General features: G+C 48.5%; 1 protein-coding gene across 3 annotated transcripts in view; it reads right to left on the bottom strand.

Annotated features, from left to right (window-relative positions):
- The window catches only part of AGL (amylo-alpha-1,6-glucosidase and 4-alpha-glucanotransferase), a 973,499-nt gene that overhangs the window by 6,617 nt on the left and 945,020 nt on the right, over positions 1-21,862 (bottom strand). For all 3 annotated transcript variants that reach the window (XM_069641544.1, XM_069641542.1, XM_069641543.1), the window contains exons 32-33: positions 7,299-7,386; positions 7,077-7,210 (exon numbers count right to left, since the gene is read on the bottom strand). In XM_069641544.1, coding sequence (XP_069497645.1) covers positions 7,077-7,210; positions 7,299-7,386 — 222 coding nt within the window. The remainder of the gene's footprint in view (positions 1-7,076; positions 7,211-7,298; positions 7,387-21,862) is intronic.

The following is a 21,862-nucleotide window of genomic DNA, read 5'->3' as shown; positions in this document are numbered from 1 at the left end:
ACTAGATGTCGGCCTATGCATAGTATGCGATATAAGCATATTCCGCAAGCCTCAGAAATTATTATATTTCCTAATGTAATTCAGTGATAAAGTACAGCCACAACCTGTAAAGAGAGGGTTTAGTTAGCACATCAATAGCATTAGGCAATTCTTGTTGTTCCCTAACTTTCGAGTTCAGCCCTAAGAAGAGTGGAGCCTTCTTCTCAACAGTACAGTTGTGCATAAAAACGCACAATCGCACAGGTGAAGCGCAAACCGGGTCTCCTTGGGAGGACTGTAGCAAGTCAGGAAGGGGCTTGAGGTGATGAAGAATTGGTTCCCACTATTCGAGTAGGCCCTGTCCTTGGTGGCAAAGCAGTGTTCAAATGGCAAGAATAGCTAGGGAGCGCAGGCTAACCCAGCCAAGTTTGAAAACCTTTTAAGTGATACTTGTGCGTAAAAGTGATTGGTTGTGCGAAGGGGCCACCTGTAAGTGATGCAAGTACTCACCGACCCTCGGCACAGTCCAGACCAAACGTTGCCAATTTAGTAGAGGCCGCTCGTAGGTTGGAGTCTCGCAGTTTCGTGGTGCCTTTTCTCAGCTTCCGACGGAGGTATGAAGACAATTCCGGTGTAGCAGGCTACAGGGCACAGGAGCACAGAAAAGCAAGGGGTCTACAGCGACCGGCTCCAACAGGGAGTGACACAGGAATCACAGATGCAGTCAGCATTATGCACTCTCCTAATTCGGGACCCAGAGGAGCTAGGCTTGCGAAAGTTGGTGAGAGAATGCACGAGACCACAAGCAAGAAATATCGAGACAGCGGCGGTTCTGCAAGATACCCTGAGGTAGAGCTACACAGTACACTGGATAGTGCAGGAACACTTCCGAAGTGGCTTGTTTGGTGGGTAAGCAGAGGGCGCAGACAGTAGTTGTTCCCACTACTCCAAAAGGGCAAAGTGGCTTGCCAGGCCTGCTGGATCGAAGAAACCAGGGGTCCTACGAGACGGCAGAGGGCGAAGGGACCCAAAACCTTCCAAAGCGTCTCCAGCGGTTTCCAGAGTCTGTTTCTTTGTGCAGGAGACTTGGCTCCTTCTGTAGTTCAGTGAGAACACAGGTGATCCACATGGAAGGGATGCAGAGCCCCTTCTCTTATCCAAGATTAGCTTTGTGCCAAAATCAAGGACTTCCAATCGAAGAACTTCTATCTTTCAGGCATCCCAGTCGTGGACCAATCACGGTCCACGGTGGTCTCAGTCATTCAGGCACACCAGACATCCTGGCACCAGTATTGTGGATTGGGACCAGACAGTCCCAACCCGCTTCCTGGGCACACATACGTGACAGGAAGAAGCCTGCAAAAGGCTGCATGCCCAAATAATGAAAACCCAGGTTACTTGATGTGGGTGAAGGCAAGGGACAAAATGGCCATGGGACAGAACAAAAGACTTTGTGGCTCAGGCATTTTCGGACCTGGCCACAGTCTTCAACCAAATGCGCTAAATGCTATATGATTCAGTAAAAAGAAGTAAAACATTATAAAAAGTAACTTCTGCCACCAGTTTGTCCCAGGCACAATTGTGCAATCAACAGAAAATCCTTCAATGGTGTCTAGGGCCATAAAACAAAAAAGGACCCCAGCGGACGGTACTGGAACGTACATTGTGCACTGTTAAAAAGTTTCCCAGTACTAACAGTCTGAAGGACATGTCAGTTTCCCCATAACAATCAAGCAAAAATCCAGGGGAGTTCAGTTGAAGGCAGGGCTCCACTGGAAAAAGTCAGTACAGGAAAGCCAAATAAAAGTAAACAAAGTTTGAGGGGTCCATAAGGAGGGAAAATTGCACATAAATGAAATCTTTCCTAACAGTTACTGTCGGATTTAAGGGCAGAAGAGTTTATTTTGTGGTGCCTGGGTCCATAATGTCTAAGGCCTAACTGCATAACAGGCTTCACTGGAGCTGACAAGCGCAGGGTATCCATAACCTTCGTAATAATCCGCTGGAAGGAAGCATGTGGCTTGCCATATTCGAAGGTCTGTATGAAGTCCAGCTCCATGTAAGTGTGCAGACCATTGACATCCCTGAGGTTGTAAGCCAGATTTGAAGGGCTGCCTCGTGGACAAAGAATTTCTCTCCCAAATCAAAGGGTTCCAACCTGTATGGGATTTAGAACTCTCACCATCAAAGATCTAGACTAGTTTAGTAAAATACTGAGCCATCTGAGCCATATTAAACTGCAGCAAGCTGGGATGGGGGAAAAGGGGGCGTGGCCTTTAATCAAGCAAGATGGTCGCTTGATCTTTGAGCTTGTCCGGCGGAGTGCAAAAAATGGCCTTTTACATGTTTACAACTATGTAAAAGTACCCTCGCCTCTTCATTACTTCACTGTTTGGTGTTGGCATCTCTCTGGAGTATTTTTTTGCTTGCCCCCGCTTTCATATTTGAGCGCCTTTTTATGGGTCAGTAAAACATTCTTGTTTAGACCTGAAGATTATGTTTTGCTAAAGTGGTATTCTGCTGGAATATTTCTTGTTATACATTTATTCATTGATAATTTGCCTATACCTTCCCCTTAACCATGTGCTCAATTCAATCTTAATGGTTCTGATTTCAAAACCTACTCAGTCCGTACAAAGTTAGTTATCAAGGCTATCCCCCATTATTCCCAAAATGCTCCCTCAAAATATATAGAATTACTTTTGTGTTCGCTCTCCACTAATGCACCAAAATGATACTCTATTATATTTCTAAACTCACTTTACAATGGGAACTTGATTGGGATCTGCAAATTTCCCGAGATACTTGGATTAAAATCTGGGAACAGTGTTTCTCCACGTCAGTGGCTGCAAATCTTACACAATCACATTATTTTATAATTTAGGTTGGGTTTTTTCAATCCCCGACTGCTGACTTTATTCATTCTATATTTAAATGCAAATATGTTTTTGCCTTTTGGGGACAAATTTGAAATGCCCGCAAAATATATTTTCTTTTCAAGAACCCTTATCTTTATGCAATGTTATGATTGGAGTAATGGTGAATCTGTTCATGTCATCTATACCTTCACCTGATTTATTTAATTCATTTGTTTATATTGCCTTTCATCTCATTGCTTCTAACTGGAAAAACATACAGAAGTTATCATATAATTTATGCTGGAACTTCATTTGTTGTTTCCACAGAATTGAAAATATGCATGCTCGGTCATCAAGGATGCTACTTAAATTTACTAACAAATGGAATGTTTTTAACACATATTCAATGTGAATTGTTCATTTTCATAATAATGCTTCCCCTTCCTTATTCTTTCCATGTTTGTTTCTATGTTCATCTTGTTAGTCTCCCCCCGTTAGTCGCAAATCATTCAACGGATAGTCTTTATTTTCACATGATGTCATTGATAATATTTGTGTCTATTGCATTCTATATCATATAATTGTAAACATGTAATTAACTCCATGTTATCTTTTTCTTTGTTATTAACTTATTCATCTCTTTATTTCCTGTTAAAAATAATTTAACTGAAAAAAAGAAAATCTCCAACAAGTTGTCACTGCTGGTCGGTGCTGAGGAAGTCAGTGCCAGGGCTAGAATGCCCAATGGCAGAGACAGTCTGTGCTGAAGAGGAGCAGTCTCAAATGACAGCACCGGAAACCGCCAGAAGGCCTGGGGTTGTGGTCCGAAGAGGTGCCTCATTGCCAGCACTTTGGTGAAGATTTCTAGCATCCTAAAGTCATCCCACTCCTCCAGTTTATAAGAGCAAGTGCAGACTGGTACATTCAAGGGTGGTGATTCTCCCTAAGAATCTTCATCGTCCTCAGAATGGAAGTGATGACTCTTCTTTTTGGATGATGAGAAAGAATGGCATCCGGATCATTTTCTGTGGAAACAAGACCTCTTATGATGCTGCTTCTTTTTCTCTTTTTAGTCATATTCGTGTGAGCTTGAATCTTCTGATTTTCTTCCCCGGAGAGGTGGTCCACTTTGTCTCCTTTGAAGATCAAGACTTTTTGGAAAAGGGCTCTAAAGCAGGAGACTTGGAAGGAGTATATTTCCTGCACCTGTAGAGGAAGGTGTACAATTCAGCGGTAGACACCTCATGAACTAGCGGAAACCAAGTAGTAAAGACAGTCCACAGGGAGGGCCAGTGACGGACATCTGCCTTGAGCAGTCCCTACATGGTTTGAAGCCTAACTGGGCATTCAGCATGACGCAGTTAAGTATAGAAAATGCTAGAGCTGTTCCAGTGTACTGGGAACTGAGGTGAGGGGGTGCGAGTGCCACTGTACATACTGCCTTTGATGTCACGTTCGGTATCATGGCAGCACACTGATTAGAGTATAACTCACTGAAAGCCAAATGTTACCAAAGGTATCTAGTGCTGGAAGACGTTCTGAATGAATAAGAAAGAATGAAAGTTCAAAAGAAATGAAAAAGTCTTTTGTTGCTTTTCCAGAAATTCACATTGTAGGGTCTCTTTATATTTTTTTAATGAATTAACTAATAAAATAATTTAAAAAATCCAATGTGTATTTGAAATGAATTATTTTTGTTCTTACTTGAAATTAAGATGAAAGAGTGATTTGGATTGATCGGTTATCTTGAAAACAAAATCTATCATCCAAGGTCTGGCTAAGCTTGCCCACCTATCTCGTTCTAGGCAGCATAGAAAGGATTTGGCAGTTAGCACATCAGGCTGGCCATAAAAACTGCCAAACGCACAGCCTCTCCTGCATAGGATGTTGTTTGAGAACCCTGGTGTAGCCAAAATTTAATTACAGCTGCCACCAGCCTACTAAACAACATGGATGGAGAGGGACAGCACATGGGGGAAGAAGGGAAACCACAAATGGGACAGCGCAAGGCAGTCCAGAGGGACAGCGCAAGGGAGGACGGAGGGACAGCGCAAGGGTTGGGGAGGAGGGGTGGCACAAGGGTTGGGGAGGACGGATGGCGCAAGGGTTGGGGAGGACGGATGGCGCAAGGGTTGGGGAGGACGGATGGCGCAAGGGAGGGAGGAGGGACAGGGAAAGGGAGGGCGGAGGGACAGTGCAAGGGGAGAAAGGACAGCGCAAGGGGGAGAAATAACAGTTCAAGCGGGAGGAGGGACAGCGCAAGGGGGAGGAGGGACAGCACAAGGGGGAGGAGGGACAGCACAAGGGGGAGGAGGGACAGCACAAGGGGGAGGAGGGACAGCACAAGGGGGAGGAGGAACAGCACAGGAGAGGAGGGACAGTGTAAGGGGGAAGAGGGACAGCGCAAGGGGGGAGGAGGGACAGTGTAAGGGGGGAAGAGGGACAGCGCAAGGGGGGAGGAGGGACAGCGCAAGGGGGGAGGAGGGACAGCGCAAGGGGGGAGGAGGGACAGCGCAAGGGGGGAGGAGGGACAGCGCAAGGGGGGGAAGAGGGACAGCGCAAGGGGGGAAGAGGGACAGCGCAAGGGGGGGAAGAGGGACAGCGCAAGGGGGGGAAGAGGGACAGCGCAAGGGGGGAAGAGGGACAGCGCAAGGGGGGGAAGAGGGACAGCGCAAGGGGGGAGGAGGGACAGCGCAAGAGGGGAGGAGGGACAGCGCAAGGGGAGGAGGGACAGCGCAAGGGGGAGGAGGGACAGCGCAAGGGGGGAAGAGGGACAGCGCAAGGGGGGAAGAGGGACAGCGCAAGGGGGGGAAGAGGGACAGCGCAAGGGGAAGAGGGACAGCGCAAGAGGGGAGGAGGGACAGCACAAGGGGAGGAGGGACAGCACAAGGGGAGGAGAGACAGCACAAGGGGAGGAGAGACAGCACAAGGGGAGGAGAGACAGCACAAGGGGAGGGGAGACAGCACAAGACAGCACAAGGGGAGGAGGGACAGCACAAGGGGAGGAGGGACAGCACAAGGGGAGGAGGGACAGCACAAGGGGAGGAGGGACAGCACAAGGGGAGGAGAGACAGCACAAGGGGAGGAGGGACAGCACAAGGGGGAAGAAGCAACAGCGCAAATGGGGAGAGACTGATATCTGTTGGTTGTATGTATAATTGCAGCCTTTGGTCAGTTGTTCTAATATTGTAGTTTTGATCTCAATGTGATTTCTTACACTTGAATGTTGTCTGTGGCTAGTCTGCAGCTATCCACTGAACTACAACATGCAGATGTCTTCACAACTTATTTTATTGGAGAGGTGCAGTACCAATGACAACATACAGAAGTCCTCATAAGAAATTTGATATTTTCTGCTGACCGTGGTACTGCAGATCTCAAAATAATCGCTTTTATGGTAACATTATACAGAAAGGGAAACCTACATGTAGCCCAACAGGGCCAGGGAAGTAGCCCAAATACAGCCCAACTCCCTCTAGCTCTGATAAGAAAGATCCCTACGCCATCGCAGCTTTAAAAATGGCACCTACACATGGAACTCCTGATTGGGAAATCAATAGTTAAACAAGCCACTATTAGATTACATTGGCGTAATGGAACAAAAAATAACATTTAGTGTGTCGGCTGATTATACCACAGCATTTACAGTCGCACCCCTCTACTCTCTTGTAGCAATGGTGTTGGCAATATTATGGTGTCTCTGCCACCACAATGTGCTATATCTAAATATACGGGTTCAGCCGAATTTCAGATTTTCATGTTTTAGGCAAAAGAAAAGTATCAATATATGTGTACATGCGCACTAGGCGCACAGGGACACATGGAATGAAATATATATCGCAAATATTGGTGTTATGTTTAAAATTAGGTCAAAACTTTAACATTTCGATTCCCACATTTTATAAGTCGAAAACTTTTTATGGAGGTAACCTTAAAATTTAAAAAAGAAAAAAAAAAGTCTCCATTGCTATGTATATTGCAAGTAAAACATCTTTCTTTAATCAACCACATAATACACTGATATTGAAAAACAAAAATCTTTCCAAAACATCCCAGTTCACCTGCAAATCCAAATCACATGGAAGAGAGTTCATCTTTCTGACATGTCTTCCTATGTCAGGCTTAGTAGGTGCTATGAAGTCCATGCAATATTAAGATTTGAACGTTTGGAATATCAGGATGGGAAGCTTTAAATTTACAATACATTTTGGAACAATGTTTTTCAATGGATGTGCATACCTCTCAAGGTGAACATAATGGCGAGAGAGAACGTTCTTAACCAATAATACAGTTTTCAAGTAGGTCTCCTGACCAAGTAACTTAGAAAAAAACAGCTTTGCACGTAGGAAATAACCAATTGGCCATAGCCATTCCTAAAATACAAGAGAAAAATATAACATTAAAGACAGTGGTGAAGATAACTTTGAACAAAGGGGAATGTTTCAAAGTGAAACAACTCACAGGTCCTTGGTGATAATTAAATCCTTTTGAAATGTTGTAGTTGTCATTGTCCAAGGCATTGTCATATACTCCGCAGTAGACCATATCGCTATTAGAAAAAACAAACATGATGCTGAATTTTAAAAAAACAATATTACAGCAATTATCCAAAACATAAAATAAAGATGCAGTTGTTCCCACTCTAATAGCACAATGTACTCCTCTCTCATAACAGAACATCTACACTGATTAAGTAATAGCAGAGTTGTTACAATACAGGCCCAGTCTTACAGTGACAATTTGAGGGGAAAAATTTATCAATTAGTAAGATTAGATAAGGTAATTGGATGTGGTTACATTTAAAAGGCAAGGTGGTGAGGCTTGGCAGACCCTGAGGGCCTCCACATACTTAAAGATGCTGGATCTGGAGGCGGCATACAGGGGATTCCCCATAGTCTCCACCCAATAACTACCCTCAGGTGTTGTGGCCATCATTGCACTCTGAGATCCCCACCATGGCCCTTATATGTGATATGCACACTGAACGACAAAAATAACTGACACTGAAGGCCCACTTGCGAGTCTGCAATTAGAAGGCTCCATGAGGCGCATGTTGACATATGTGAAAGTCAGAACAGAACATAGTAAGCTGTATGTTTTGCCTTGACCAGACGAGGCTCACAGTCCTTCAGAGAAGTAGACCGATCAGCCAAGCACATAATGGAGAAGCAGTATACCTCTTTGCCAGTATTCTGGAATGGGGTGGCTGGAGAGGAGAAGCTGGCTGAAATCAATATATGACCTCGCAGGATTGAGCTGCAGGAAGGCCCCCAGTATAAATGTAATACCCCAAATCAGTGCACTCCTTTCCCCGCAGGACATTTCACTACATTTTACCACAGTATTTCCATAGGGCGTAGCAGATACTGAAGTAGTGAAACGGAGTATGGGGTGACAATAGAAAGAAAATATTACTCATCATACTTCTGTACTGCTAGTCCATAGTCCCTTTGTGAGGAATTGTCATCTGGCATGGGTGTAGAAACCCTGGCTTTTTTGATTTTTACTATTTAATAAAATGATGCTGGCATTTCCATTACAGGAAGGGAAATCTGCTGATCAGATTTCCCTTTCCTAAGCTCCGTGCCAAAAGCAGTGTAGACCTGTGCATCAGAGCCAATATAAGAGTAAATGGTCATCAGTAGCCTGGTCTCCAGTGCTTTCTCTCCAGTGGTATAGAGCAGTTTCAGAGGTCACAGATGCCAATCTGACAGCTGCAGTGACAGCCACGTCTCTGCAGCAAAGGGCCTGCATTTACGATATGCACCTCTGTTCCAAACCTTGCATAACTACGGTTTTTGTGCTGGTGGCACTCAGAAGTGTAAACATAAGCCATACCAGAGTTTAAAGTATGGTGTTCGGCTCTCTCTCTTATACCTATCCAAGCCACATCAATTTGATATCATACATGTCAGTTCTGTGAGCCCAGTTCAGCTGTGGAAGGATTAGGTGTATTCTCTCCAGACAGGCTGAACCTTGCCACTACTGGCAATACTGTAGCCTTGGAGGACTGCCTCTCTTTGTTCATTTGCAAGGGCAGGCAACAACCTCCTCGGAGAGAGAGAGCTGTTCCACGGGAATCTGTACATGGAACAGGAATCAAAGGGCACAACCATTCACAAAAGGAGTTGTCTCACACCAAGGTGATGCATATATAAAGGCTTTTGATTCTCTTGAGAAGGGGAGGCGGCAGGGTTAGTGTAGACAGGCATTCTTTAATTGTATTGTGTAACTTGACATGAGCTCTGCAGCCACCTTTTCAGTAGGTGAACTGCAGGAGTTGTGTCAAGCCAGGGATCTCTGCTGTGGCAGTAAGGTAAAGAAACCTGAACTGCTGAAAAGCATCCAGGATTTTGAGGAAGCTAGGTGGCTGGAAGATTTCCAGGAGGCCAGTGGCAGTACTGAGCTCAAGAATCCATTTCTTTGGGGGTCATGGAAGTGGATGTGGAGGGCCATAGTGATGACGCCTTCCATCATTCCTCCCAGAGAGTAGGTAGCATTGTCTCTCAGAGGTCTGACTGGTCCCAGGCCTCAGTCAGGTCCCACGCTTCAGTAAGATCAAGAGTTTCTGTTCGGTCTCCTCCAGGATGGTTCCACCTGGACCTATCGGATAGGGAACTCTCCCTTAAGGAGATAAAATGGAACTAAGATGTACAGAAAAAGAATGCTGCTGCCCTGGAGAGTGAAAAACAATGATGTTTGATGAATATAGGGACCAGGGAGGCATGCCCCCCACGCAAGACCATCCATAGGGGGCAGGGAAAGCGGGGTCCCTCTGGGGGTGGCCCCCTCTGGGAACAAGGAATGCCCAATTAATCGTTCCATCCCACCTCCCTTCACTTCAAAATCCCCATGTTTGTTTATTATATGGGAATTGAATAGGGCAATCGGGTATGGGGCCCTTTTAAAGTGGATGAATTGGATTCTGACCCGTATTTGTTGCTTCCTCTTTGTGAAGACCTGGACCAAAGGAATCTTCCCTTCCATTCCAGGGAGGAAGCTAAATACAGCTGGACGCAGACCTAGCAGGGGACAAACAGCCGCAGAGTGAGACCAGCGCAGCACACAAGGAGGAGGAGCTGGAGGGCGGCGAGGCCACAACCAAGCCATACCCGACTGAGAATATGAATATCCCAGGAGGGTGTGAGAGAAACTATAAACAATTTAGGGACGAGCTGGTCCATAGCCCACCAAGGTCTGAAAATCTGAATATTCAATGAGAAAGGAAGCGGATCAACAAACTAAGTCGGAGTAAAAAAAAAAAAAAATTAAACGCACGCAGGGCTGGGAAGATAAATATCCTTCAAGGGGGTAACTGAAGTAGCAACCAAAAATGGGAAGAGCCGGCCTGCAGCCCATATATCCAAATACCCCGGGAGGGGGTGAAAGAAGCAACAAACCAAGCTTGGCTGAGCAGAATCAGAGCCTACATGCGGCTAACTATCTGAATACCCCAGGTGGGGGTGAAACAAGCAACAAATCAAATAGGGCTGAGCAGACCCGTAGCCCACACAGGGTTTATAATGATAATGATGTGTTATTTATATAGCGCTTTTATACAAAGAGCTTTACAGAGCACATATTTACATACAATAACACCCAAGCGAAATTGGTACTCATTTATCGACCTCGCAAGGATGAAAGGCTGAGTTGGCCTTGCCGGGATTCGAACTCGCGACCTGCAGATCACGCTCAAATCGCAGCAGCGAGCACTGAACCCGCTGAGCTATCTTACCCCAAGAGGGAAAGAGAAACGATCTGAATAGCCTAGAAAGGGGTGCCAGAATTGACAAACCAACTAGGACCGAGGAGACCCAGAGCCCACCCGTGACTTACTATCTGAATACCCCAGAAGGGGATGGGAGAGATGCTAAACCAAACAGGACTGAGCCGGCCCATAACCCACGCTGGACTGAGAAAACAAATACCCCAGGAGAGGGTGAGAGAAAAATGAAACCCAGCAGGGCTGAAAAGGCCCATAGCCCATGCCGGTATGAGGAAACTAATACACCAGGAGGGGTGAGAGAAGCAGCAAACAACAGACCCTTAGCCCACAACAGGCTGAGTATACAAATACCGCAGGAGGAGGGGGGAGAAAAGCGATAGCCACAGTAGGCTGAACAGGCCAACCCGGGGCTGCGAAACCGGCTATCCCACAAGGAGATGAGAGAAGAGATAAGCCAAGCAGGGGTGAACAGGCCCATGGCCTACAAAAGGCTAAGCATATGAACAACCCAGGAGTTAGAAATTAACAGTTACTCACCATAGTGACTAACGTACTCTTAGTCCATAGTCCCCTTTCCTCCATACTGTATGGGCATCCCTCGCGACGGACTGTAGATGGAACCTTTTTCACCAGAAAAAATCTTCCTCCCCTTTAAATTTAGAGTTAGGCGGGGGCGATGCTCTGGGGGAATGCGCTCACCTGACTCTGCCAACCGGCGCCACTCCTCAGTCCCCATTGACGTGTCGACAATGAAAGGCATTGCCTAATGACACCAGTATTATTAGGGGGAGGAAAGGGGACTATGGAGTAAGAGTACTAGTCACTACGGTGAGTAACCATTCATTACTCTTACATCCCGTCCCCTTTCCCCCATACTGTATGGGCGATTACAACTGAATGTAGCCCCAGGGTGGAGAGGAGCCCCTCCTTAAGAACACAGGTCTCTTAGAACCGCCTGCCTGAATGCCACATCTGACCTAGAGGCAGCATCCAAACAGTAGTGGTTACAGAAAGCTGACGGGGTGGCCCAGGAAGCCGCCCTGCTGATGACCTGCCACGGCACATGCCTTTGGAACACGATGGCCGTGGCCTTGGCTCTGACCGCATGGGCATGCAAGTTAGCTGGCACTGGTTTGTGATGCCCCTCATAGGCCTCCTTGATGGCCACAATCATCCCCTTGCTATGGAGACCTTGGATAACCAGGCTTTGACCCACCGAAAGTGACAAACAAGGCGTCCGCATTGGAAGGAGGAAGTCACCTTGGGTAGGAAAGCAGTGTGCGTCCGCAGGACGACCTTGTCCCTGTGAAAAGTGGTGTAGGGTTCTGATGCCACTAGAGCCTGGATCTCGCTGACTCTGCATGCTGTGGAGAGGCCCACGATCAGAGCTGTCTTTATTGTGACCAGCCTGATGTCCGCGGACACCATAGGCTCCAAAGGTTTGTGTGCTGAGGCGCCCAACACAACATTAAGCTCCCACACCGGGTGTGGCTTCTTTATAGGCGTGAAAACCTGTGGAGGCCCGCCAGATGTCGCTTGACCATTTACTCTTATATTGGCTCCTAGTAGCTTTGCTTCTAGCACCCTGGATGATCTCTAAGTTAGCCTGAGATAGGCTTAAGTGTTTCAGCGTGACATGCTCAGGAGCCACGCTGCGAGGGCTAGCTTGTGAAGAGCAGGGTGGAGGACCCTGCCCCCCTGCTGGGCCAGGAGAGGAGCTGGGCCCACAGTAGGTGAATGCGTGGTCTGTCTGAAAGGCAGAGGAGCCCGGAGAACCACTGTCTGGCCGGCCACCAGGGAGCTATCAAAATGATGCTGAGGTGCCGGGATTCCTTTACCTTGCAGATCACCTTGTGGACGAGAGGTGTGGGCTGGAAGGCATATGCCATCATGTCGTTCCATAGGACCTGGAATGCGTTGCCCAGGGAGCCGGAGCCCTACCCCTGCAACAAGGCGAACTGTTGGCATTTCCTGTTGTCCCGTGAGGCAAAAAGATCCACCCGGGGATGCCCCCACCTGAGGAAGATCTCTCTTATTACCAGGACGTTCAATTGCCACTTGTAATTGTCCGCCCCCAGTCTGCTGAGTCTGTCCGCTTCCAGGTTGGATTCCCCCGGGAGGTGGACAGCCATGAGGTAAAGGTCATTCTCCAGAGCCCATTCCCACATGCCGACTGCTAGGTTACACAGCGGAGGGGATCTGGTGACCCCCTGCTTGTTGATATAGTACATGCTGGTGGAGTTGTCTGTCTGGATAAGAACTGTCTTGCCCTCGATAAGAGGGGAAAAGTCCTAGAGAGCCAACCATATAGCCTTGTCCTCTGAGGGAAAGACTCTCACGGAGCTTGTGTCCCAGATGAGGCCCAAGAATGTCATGCCTTGTGTGGGCTGCAGAGGAGACTTCTTGAGATTGATAGGGAGCCCCAGGTCGTGGAGTGTGTTCCTCAGTACGGAGGCAGTATGCTGAACCGCTTCCAGAGAGGTGGCCCGGACAAGCCAGTCGTCGAGGTATGGGTAGACGTGGTGGCCCTGGGCCCTGAGGAGGGCTGCCACTGCATTTATCAACCTAGTAAATAACCTGGGAGCTGAGTTGGGGCCGAAAGGGTAGCACCTTGAATTGGAAATGGAAGCCCATGATACTAAAGTGCAGTAAGGAACGATGCGGCTGCCAAATCAAGATGTGTAGATAAGCGTCCTTCGGATCCAGGCAGCACATCCAGTCTCCCCTGTCCAGTGTGTCCGCAATAAGAGCTGGCGTAACCATCTTGAATTTTTGCAGAGGTAGGGAGAGATTGAGGGTGGAAAGGTCGAACACAACTCTCCGGCCAGCCTGGTTCTTCTTCTGTATGGCAAAAATCCTGGAATAAAAGCCCAAGCCTCGCTGGGAAGTTGGGACTTCTTCCACAGCCTGGCTCTCGACGACCGACTGGATCTCCGCCAGCAGAGTTGCTGTCCGAATCTGTGGGAGAGGAGGGGAGGAGGAAGAAGAGGAACGTACCGGTAGGCGGTACCCAGTGGAGACTACAGAGAGGATCCAGGGGTCAGAAAAATTATGGCACCAAAATTGCACTTGAAAGGCAATCCTGCTCCCCACCCAGAGACAAGTTGACCCGGAGTGGCGTGTCATGCCCTTTTTTTCCTCTGAGGCTGTTGCGGAGGAGGGGGATTGGAAAAACCCCTTGACCCCCCTTTTGTTGTTTCCTCCGATGCGGACTCGGAGAATGGTCTGGTTGTCTGGACCTCCGTTCTTGGAAGCCTCGGAACCGCCTAACGCTTGCCACTTGCCGGAGCGTTGCTAAGACTGGGTGAGGCCGTGGGTGTGGCCTTTGTAAGAATAGATAAAGACTTTGCGGTTTGCAAGCTGTTCTTCTGTTTATCTAATCCCTCATCCGTGGTGGAGTGGAAGAGGGCACTGCCCTCGAAGGGAAGGTCCAATATGCGTTCCTGGACATCAGGATTAAACTTAGTATTCCAGAGCCAGGCCCTGCTTTTCATGTCCGTGGCAATGCAGACGGCACGGGCAGAGGTATCGATGTGGGCCACGGTGGACCCCATAATGTCCTGCGCTACCAGCCTGGATTCTCCTAGTCCCGCCTTGAAGTGCGCTTGGGCTCTGTGCCGGAAATTCTGGGAGGGAGTTCGCAATTTCCCGCCGGAGCCCTTGGTCAGTGGCTGCCAACATGGCATCTGTGTTGGCCTGCCGCAGGTGCAAGGAGGCGTTGGAGTACAGCTTCATCCCATAGGCCTCCAAGATATTCTCCTCCTTGCCTAGCATCGTCAAGGACGAGGTGGCTGAGGACGACTGAGGCTTGGAATAGAGGGACACCGCAGCTATCACAGAAGAGTTTGGTTGAGGATGCGCTGAAAGCAAGAGTCTGCCCCCCCCCCCAATCTGCCTGTACTTGGCGTTAAGGCACCAATTGAACGGCTGGGCCGAGTGTGGCTTGAGCCACCCCTTCTTGGCCAGGGCAACTACGTCATTCTGCATCGGGATCCCGGTTTTGGTAGGGGGTCCTTGGGTGAGGACTTCTGCTAAGACCCCCCCCTCCCTCGGGCTGCTCTACCTCGGGCTGAGGAAGGCCCAAATACTCTGCCAAACCTGTAAGGCGTTCGTGGAAGGCCCTGGCTGAAGATGGCGTGTCGGGGTCCTCCTCCTTGTCCGTGTTCACCAGGCTCAGGGGGTCCATAGCTGGTGGAGGAGTGCTGGGTGCTGTGTGCTGCAGAGTAGAGACCAGAGCTGGTGGCTGCTGCGGAGGTTGGTGTGGACCCGCCTGTACTGTGGGAGGAAGGGAAGCCGGAATCGGAGGAGACGGTTGGTGCAGCGGCATCTGCGCTGTGGCCTGGGGCACCAGAGCCATCAGAGGAATGACTATTGGTGCCGGTGGGGTGACCCGAGGGAGCATGTCCCTGATGGCATCCCAGAGGATGGCCCCCATCTGGGGAGTTCACATCAAGCATTCGAAGAACCTGTCTTCGGAGGCTGAAGAGGTGGCAAGTGATATTAACGGAGTGGGACAGGGGCACACTGTCTGGGTGCAGGGGAAACCTGCCCTGCGCTGCTGATGGATAAACTGTAGGCCACGCACCTGGCTGACACCAGTCCCAAATAGTGACTCTTTCCTCCACCCACTCTGCAAGAGGGGGTATCGTCGGATGAGCGACATCATGTCTGGCGTGGTGGCCATTTTGAGGAGCTGCATGCCACGAGCCGAAGTCGTGTTGCCTGGCTCGCTGGAACCAACCTCATCCCAAGACGCTTGGTGTTGGAACAAAAGGCCTATCCCGAACCTCAGGCTGTGACCTGGAAGGCGTATTGCCCTCGGCAGAGCTGCCGCGAGTGCTGCGTGAATGCGCCCCCCTCAGACATGATGCCGGTTCTAGCCCCTCGGGAGTAACCCCGGTAAAAGAACCTTGCGGTCCTCAGCACTGACACTGGAAGGATCTGGAGACCCCTCGGCCATGAGGCCAGTAGTCGGACTAGCCCGGTACGTGTGCCGATACTAGGGCATTGCTCCTCGGAGTAATCCCGGTATTTCAGGCCAAGACCTGGTAGGCATTTCGCCCTCGGCAGATCTGCCGGTAGTACTGCATATAGGAGCCCCCTCTGACATGTTGCCGGTACTAGGGCGTGGCCCGTCGGGTGAAGACCCGGTAAAAGAACCTTCCGGTCCCTCAGCACTGTCACCAGGAGGATCCACTGACCCCTCGGCCTACCGGGCGGTAGCTGACTTAGCCTCGGTACTTGTGCTGGTATGAGAATCTGAGCGGTTCCTCCCGCGTGGACGAGTCCTTGGAAGGAGTCTCCCTTGCGGGGTGCACTGGAAATGAGTGGCCCTACCTTGGGCCTGGATCGATGATGGTCCTTCTGGTGCTCAGGAGGCGATCTCTGGAAGAGCTCCCTCTACCTGGCTAGTCTGTCTTCAGAGACCTCGAGGAAAGCATGTTGCAGTACAAGCTTGTCAGCCGTGGTCAGGGCCAAGGCAACGTAGGTAGAGGGCATGGGGGTCTGAAGTTGGAAAGAGCCAGTCGCAGGATGGTCACCTGCTGAACCCTGTAGAAGTTGACATGCGCTGGGGACAATCATGACACCTGACAACCGAGTACCTGAAAGATAAAAAGACAAAAAGACAGAAAAGAAGAATTACATGGCCGAAGCCAAACCCAGGAGCGCTGGTGAATTCGGCCTGTTCACGTCAACACAGAAAAGGGGACTGAGGAGTGGTGCCGGTGGGTGGAGTCAGGCGAGTGCACACCTTTAAATTTAAAAGGGAAGAAGATTTTTTCTGGTGAAAGCGGTTCCGTCTCCCGTCCCTCGCGAGGGACGCCCATACAGTATGGAGGAAAGGGGACGTGACGTAAGAGTAAGAGGGAACTTTGTTTTTGTTGTGAATACCGACCTATACAGGTCAGGAAGACTCACCCCAGGAGAAGGGACAGATTAGAAACTGTTCAGACTACCTGACGATGTGATTGTCTTTACCAAAAAGGAAAGCTGAGAAATTGTTTTGTTGTTTTTGATAGGCCACTTGCTACAAAGCAAGAGCTGAAAGAGAATATGAGGTGGGAGGGGCAGGCGGGGGGTCAGCAAACCAGCCACAACACTTTGTGGTTTTCTAGTGTAGGGAATCCATCATAAAAATAGGGTTTAGAGGAGGTTTTGTTTAATTCCTTTTATAAACCATTGTATTCAAACATGTCCTCTTGTCCGTCTCCTATGTTTGACATACCACAGCTGCCATTGCTCTAGAGGAAAAAAAGTAGGGGGCTGATGTTGCTTTAGGAGGAGCAGAAGCAGCGTGACTTTGTGCTAATCTGCAAAATGGAGACTGAGTCATGGGAGTACCTCTAGTTGTGGCAACCAAGGGAAGCCTAGGCACCACATACCCAGGACATTGTCCCTGCTTATGAGATGGGGAAGGACATCATTGACTGGTTTTAGGGACTGGAGCTCGACTTCCGCATGTAGGATATGGAACAATAGTTGTGAGGTGCGTCCCTTATGAGCAGTCTACCGATAGCTGGAATTGATGCAACAATTTAGTTGGCTTCTGAGGAGAGGGTCAATTATAGGAAAATTAAGGCTGCCATCCTCAGCAAGTTCTGCTAGACCCCCAAAAGTAGCCTAGGAGCTTTACAGAGCTCACCACAAAAGGAGGTCAATTTTATGAGGTGTTTGCGCATCAGTCCTTGACATATCTAAATGGATGAGTTACAACTAACAACATTGACACATTTGAGGGCATGTTCAATCTGATTGCATGCGAGAATATTCTTAAGAATTGTGAAATGGAGATACACCAGCATCTAGTGGACAAGAGTATTACAGACCCAAGGGAGCATGCAAAGGCTGACAAGTATATGAGCACTTGAGTCCAGAAGAAGGCTCAGGCAACTGCATCCAAGCCAGATGAGAAGGAAACTGATAAAAGTAAATCCAAGGAGGGCAAGGGTAAAGGCTCTTACCGTCCTGCCAAGAAAGGGCCCCAAAAGCACAAAGGGAAATCCACAACACCTAGTTTGTCAGCACCCATGAAAATAAAAAAAGCGAGGGTACCTCTGACACTATGACACCTGCCACCAAAGCCCCAAGAGGCTGCTTTCTATGTGGTGACATGACACAGAGGAGAGCCATCTTGCAAAGGTGGATCCAAGCAGGCTGTAGTTACGCTACCCGCATTGAGGTTGAGGCAATAGTCAGTGTGGGCATCATAGATGATGAATTCCACTAAGCCAGGGGGTGACCAAATGCACCCTAATATCGATATGTGGGAAAGATAATGGGTCTCCCACAAGGCCCCGGTTCCCACCAACAGAGCAATATTTTTGGACAGTGTGTACATTAACGGGAGCAAAGAACCAACACTTTGTGATACTGCTGCGAGTATCACTGATGTCTGTCAACAGTGGGTGTTCGAGGACCAAGTCCTTCCTGGTCCTTCCAAGTTAGTCAGGGGATCTGGTGGCCTCACCAGATGCCAAGTGGCTATCGTAGAGGTTAGCTAGAGGGGTGATACCTCTCAGCTTTGCGTCGCGGACAAGGACGCAATATCAGTGGACTGTCTGTTAGGGAATGACAAGTCTGATTCCAAAAGAATTGTCGTGATCATAAGATCTAGGGACAAAGAAGCAGTATGGTTAGCAACACTCGAGGCCATAGGTCCAGGGGCGCAAACAGCTGAAGATGGTGAAAGACTGGCACCGCAAGTGCTACTCCTTACAGCTCTAGAGTCCCAAGAGGGGCCTGGTCCACCAGGAGAGAACCTCATGGCCGCTGAGGGGCCCACTGGGTTGGCACCCAATTCAGTGAACCCAGAGATGCCTACAGGCATAGAACTACAATCTGGGAAGGACACAATAGTCTCAGACCTCAGCGGTCTGCCAGAGATAAGTGACTTGTCTGCAGATGGAGGCCGCAGCCCAGCTGACTTATGCCAGACACAATGTGACTGTCCATCTATGGCAGAACTTTGTGAGCAGACAGAGAAACAGGATCAGAGGGAAGCCTCTGGGATATTCAAGGTGTACTGGAAGAATGATCTCCTTTGCTCTGAGCTGAAGAATCGAGGTTGCTACTGGCTCATGACATACCTTTGGCAGGCCAATTAGGAGTGGCCAAAACAGCGGAAAGATTGTCCACTCATTTTACTGGCCCCAGAAAGGGGTGTAAAAATAAAGGTGTTTGTAAGGTCTTCTCCAACTTGCCAAGCATCTGGTAAGTCTGGTGGGGCAACAAATGCTTCCTTGATTTCACTACCCGTGGTTGGGCAGCCTTTTGAGAGAATTGGCATGGACATTGTGGGTCCTTTGTATCCTATGACCTCTTCAGGAAACCAGTATATCTTAATTGTGGTACACCATGCCACCCAGAGCATCTACCCTTGAGAAGCATCAAAGCTCTAGTGGTGGCATAAACCTTGATAGGGATATTTTCTGGTATCCAGTCATTTTTTCGAAACACAAAGTTTCGAATACAAATCATGAGAATACTTTCTATCAAAGTCATTTCTTTGAATAGTCATTTTATTAAAAAGAATTTGATTATCATATCTAAATGAAGGTTAGTTTAAGTGTTAATAGGATTAGTTTAGGGGTTAAATTAGGGTTAGTTTAGGGGTTAAATTAGGGTTAGGGTTGGGGCTTGGGTTAGTTTAGGGGTTAAATTAGGGTTGGGGATTGGGTTAGGGGATGGGGGTGGCGTGGGGGTTCGGGGGGATGGGGAGAACCCCCTACAATATACACAAAACTTTAAAACATTACAAGGGACAGGCCAGTGCTGAAATTTCAGCACTCGACAGCTCCATGTAACATTTTACATTTAAAGTTACAAAAAAAGCATTGAAATGTTAACTTTCACCCGCAAACCAATGGGCTGGATAAAAGGTTCAACAAGACCCAACAAGGCATTATAAGTGGCTTAGAAGAGAACTTGATGAAGCAGAAAAATGGAATATTCTCTTGCCATGCCTTCTCTTTACCTACCAGAAGTTCCACAGAGCGGTGTAGGGTTCAGCCCTTTTGCGCTTTTGTTTGGTTATCCTGTTAGGGTTCCACTAAGCCTGGTGCAGTTAGACTGGGAGGGCAAACCCTGAACTCCTTCCCACAACATAGTGGATTATGTGCTTGGCCTTCGATCCAAGATGCCCAAGTACAGAGAACTGAGTAATCAAAATCTGAAGGCCAACCAGGAGCTCATGAAGCACTGGCATGACCAGAAAGTGGCAGAATATTCACTAGGGCAGATGGGCTGGACTAAGGAACCTGTCATGTCCAGCTGCCTTAGCTGCCTTCATGATAAGTGGCCTGGACCCTATGTAGTTCTTGAGAAGATCAGTGAGGTTAGCAACCTAATTGAAACAAAGATCCCAAGGCAGATGCACAGGGTCTTTCCTGTCAACCGACTGAAGCCTCATAACAGCCAGGATGACTTGGTGATGGGCTCTTGGGACTGACAATGAGACTGAGGAGGAGACAGATCCCCTTCCAGAGTTGTTGCACACAGAGACCACCAATGGGCCACTGGAGGGAGTCCAGAGCTCTCCAGAACTAACCGAACAGCAATTGCAGGACTGCCAGCAGCTGACTTGCCAGTACACAAGGCAGTTCTACTGACTCCAGGTAACATTGATTGGTGCATCTGTTAGGGATAATTCTCATTTCTGTGTTAATTCCCTTCTACCTTAGACCACCATCTCTTTTGCTGGACTTTAGGACTTTTAATTTTTCGCCTGGAGTGAGTGAGACCTTTTTTCTCACTCTTTAATGTATTTGTTATCTGATTTGGACTCTGTTTCTTTTGGTTTTGGAGTCTGACAAACTCCATAGGCATCACCTTTTGTATTGTGACACACATCACCCTCAGTGCAGTGTCACAGAGAAGTCCTTTGGATTTCTCTTAAGGTTAAGGTTTAAATACCTTCTCTTGTATAAACTACTCTTTCCAAGAGTAGTAAAGTGAAATTGACTTTACTTACCTGTTTCTCTTTGTAGACCCAGCACACACCATCATATGTGGATTGCTGGGGGTGGGGGGGTTACTTAGTATCCCCTTTGTCTACTTTCTCATGTAACATTTGTTATGTTATCCTCACTACAATTAATGGCTGGTGGCAGTGGTTTATTTTTCCTACCATTGTGCATTTTTACCACAGGTCGAATCCTCAGCTGCAGTACTGCACCCATGGGTGCCCATTTTGTCAAAATGGCTTCGGTCTTCTTTTTCCGCAATTTCTTGCTTGTGAGCTCTTTCTTAGGTCTTACTCTGCGCGCCAAACCAGGTTTGGTCCCTTTGTTCAGTTTGTCTTTGGCGGGATTCACGGGTGTAGCCTGCCTCTGGCTCCAGCGTGTCTCGCAGGGCAGGAAGCAACTCCCTCTGCTTAGTCTCCTTGGTTACAGGAATGCACCCAAAGGTGATTGGCTGGCTGGATGTCCTTGGAGGACAGCGCCCTGCTGTGCGAGTGACAGCTAGGCTGCGAATGAATGGGAGCAACCTGCATAAAAGGCAAGGCCTTTTGCAAGAAAGGCAGAGTTGACCACTGGACGAAGGAACCGAAGAAGAAACTGGAAGAGAAGCTTGCTGCACCTTCCTGGACCATTGGTTTGCCCGGTGAAGCCCTGATGCAGTGCTGAAGCTCCAAATGTCGTATCGACTAGAGAAGCCCGGAACAGAAGACTTCTTCCCTTGTGTTGGTGGGACCAACTGACCCCTAGATGAACTTGACTGTAAACCCTCTGCCTGCTGGTTGTACTTCTTTGCTGCTGCTGATGTAATCGAGGGCCAGGGGACAGGAACACCAGGAACGAGTGCATTGTCTTTAAGCCGGACCCAAGCTCCAGGAAGATCCTGAGGATCCTCCCGAAGCAGGGTGACCCAAGCCTGAACCACCTCAACTGAGTGCTGGACACCAGAAGCAAGGGGAGCCCATAAGGTGTCCAAGAACCGCTGTGGTGCTATTTGCTGGTAGCTGAAACCGTGAAGTGCATCTGATCTGGAGAAAGCCCATTGCTGCCGCCGACCTTCAAACCGTAATGCAGGTGTCCCCAGACATCCTCCCTCTTGTCCCCACAACTGAGGTCCAGGAACACAGGATCTGCAGGACTACAACAGGAACAGAAGCGAGCTGGACCCTTTTCTTCAAACCTAAGGAACTGTCTAACTAGGGGTATTTGCCTCTTGTGTGCAGTTTGTTTGCTCTCACCGGAGACTTGCATTTGCTGCCCTTTGCAAAGTTGCTTGCATCTTTGCTTTTCACAGCCTACCAGCTTGTGGCCCAACAGTGATTCTTTATTTGACAAACTCTCTA

Source organism: Ambystoma mexicanum, chromosome 1q (genome assembly GCF_040938575.1).
Source record: "Ambystoma mexicanum isolate Mex_15411 chromosome 1q, UKY_AmexF1_1, whole genome shotgun sequence".
NCBI classification, from domain to species: domain Eukaryota; kingdom Metazoa; phylum Chordata; class Amphibia; order Caudata; family Ambystomatidae; genus Ambystoma; species Ambystoma mexicanum.
The sequence above is the reverse complement of the archived record's forward strand: the minus strand, read 5'-3'. Positions and strand labels throughout refer to the sequence as shown.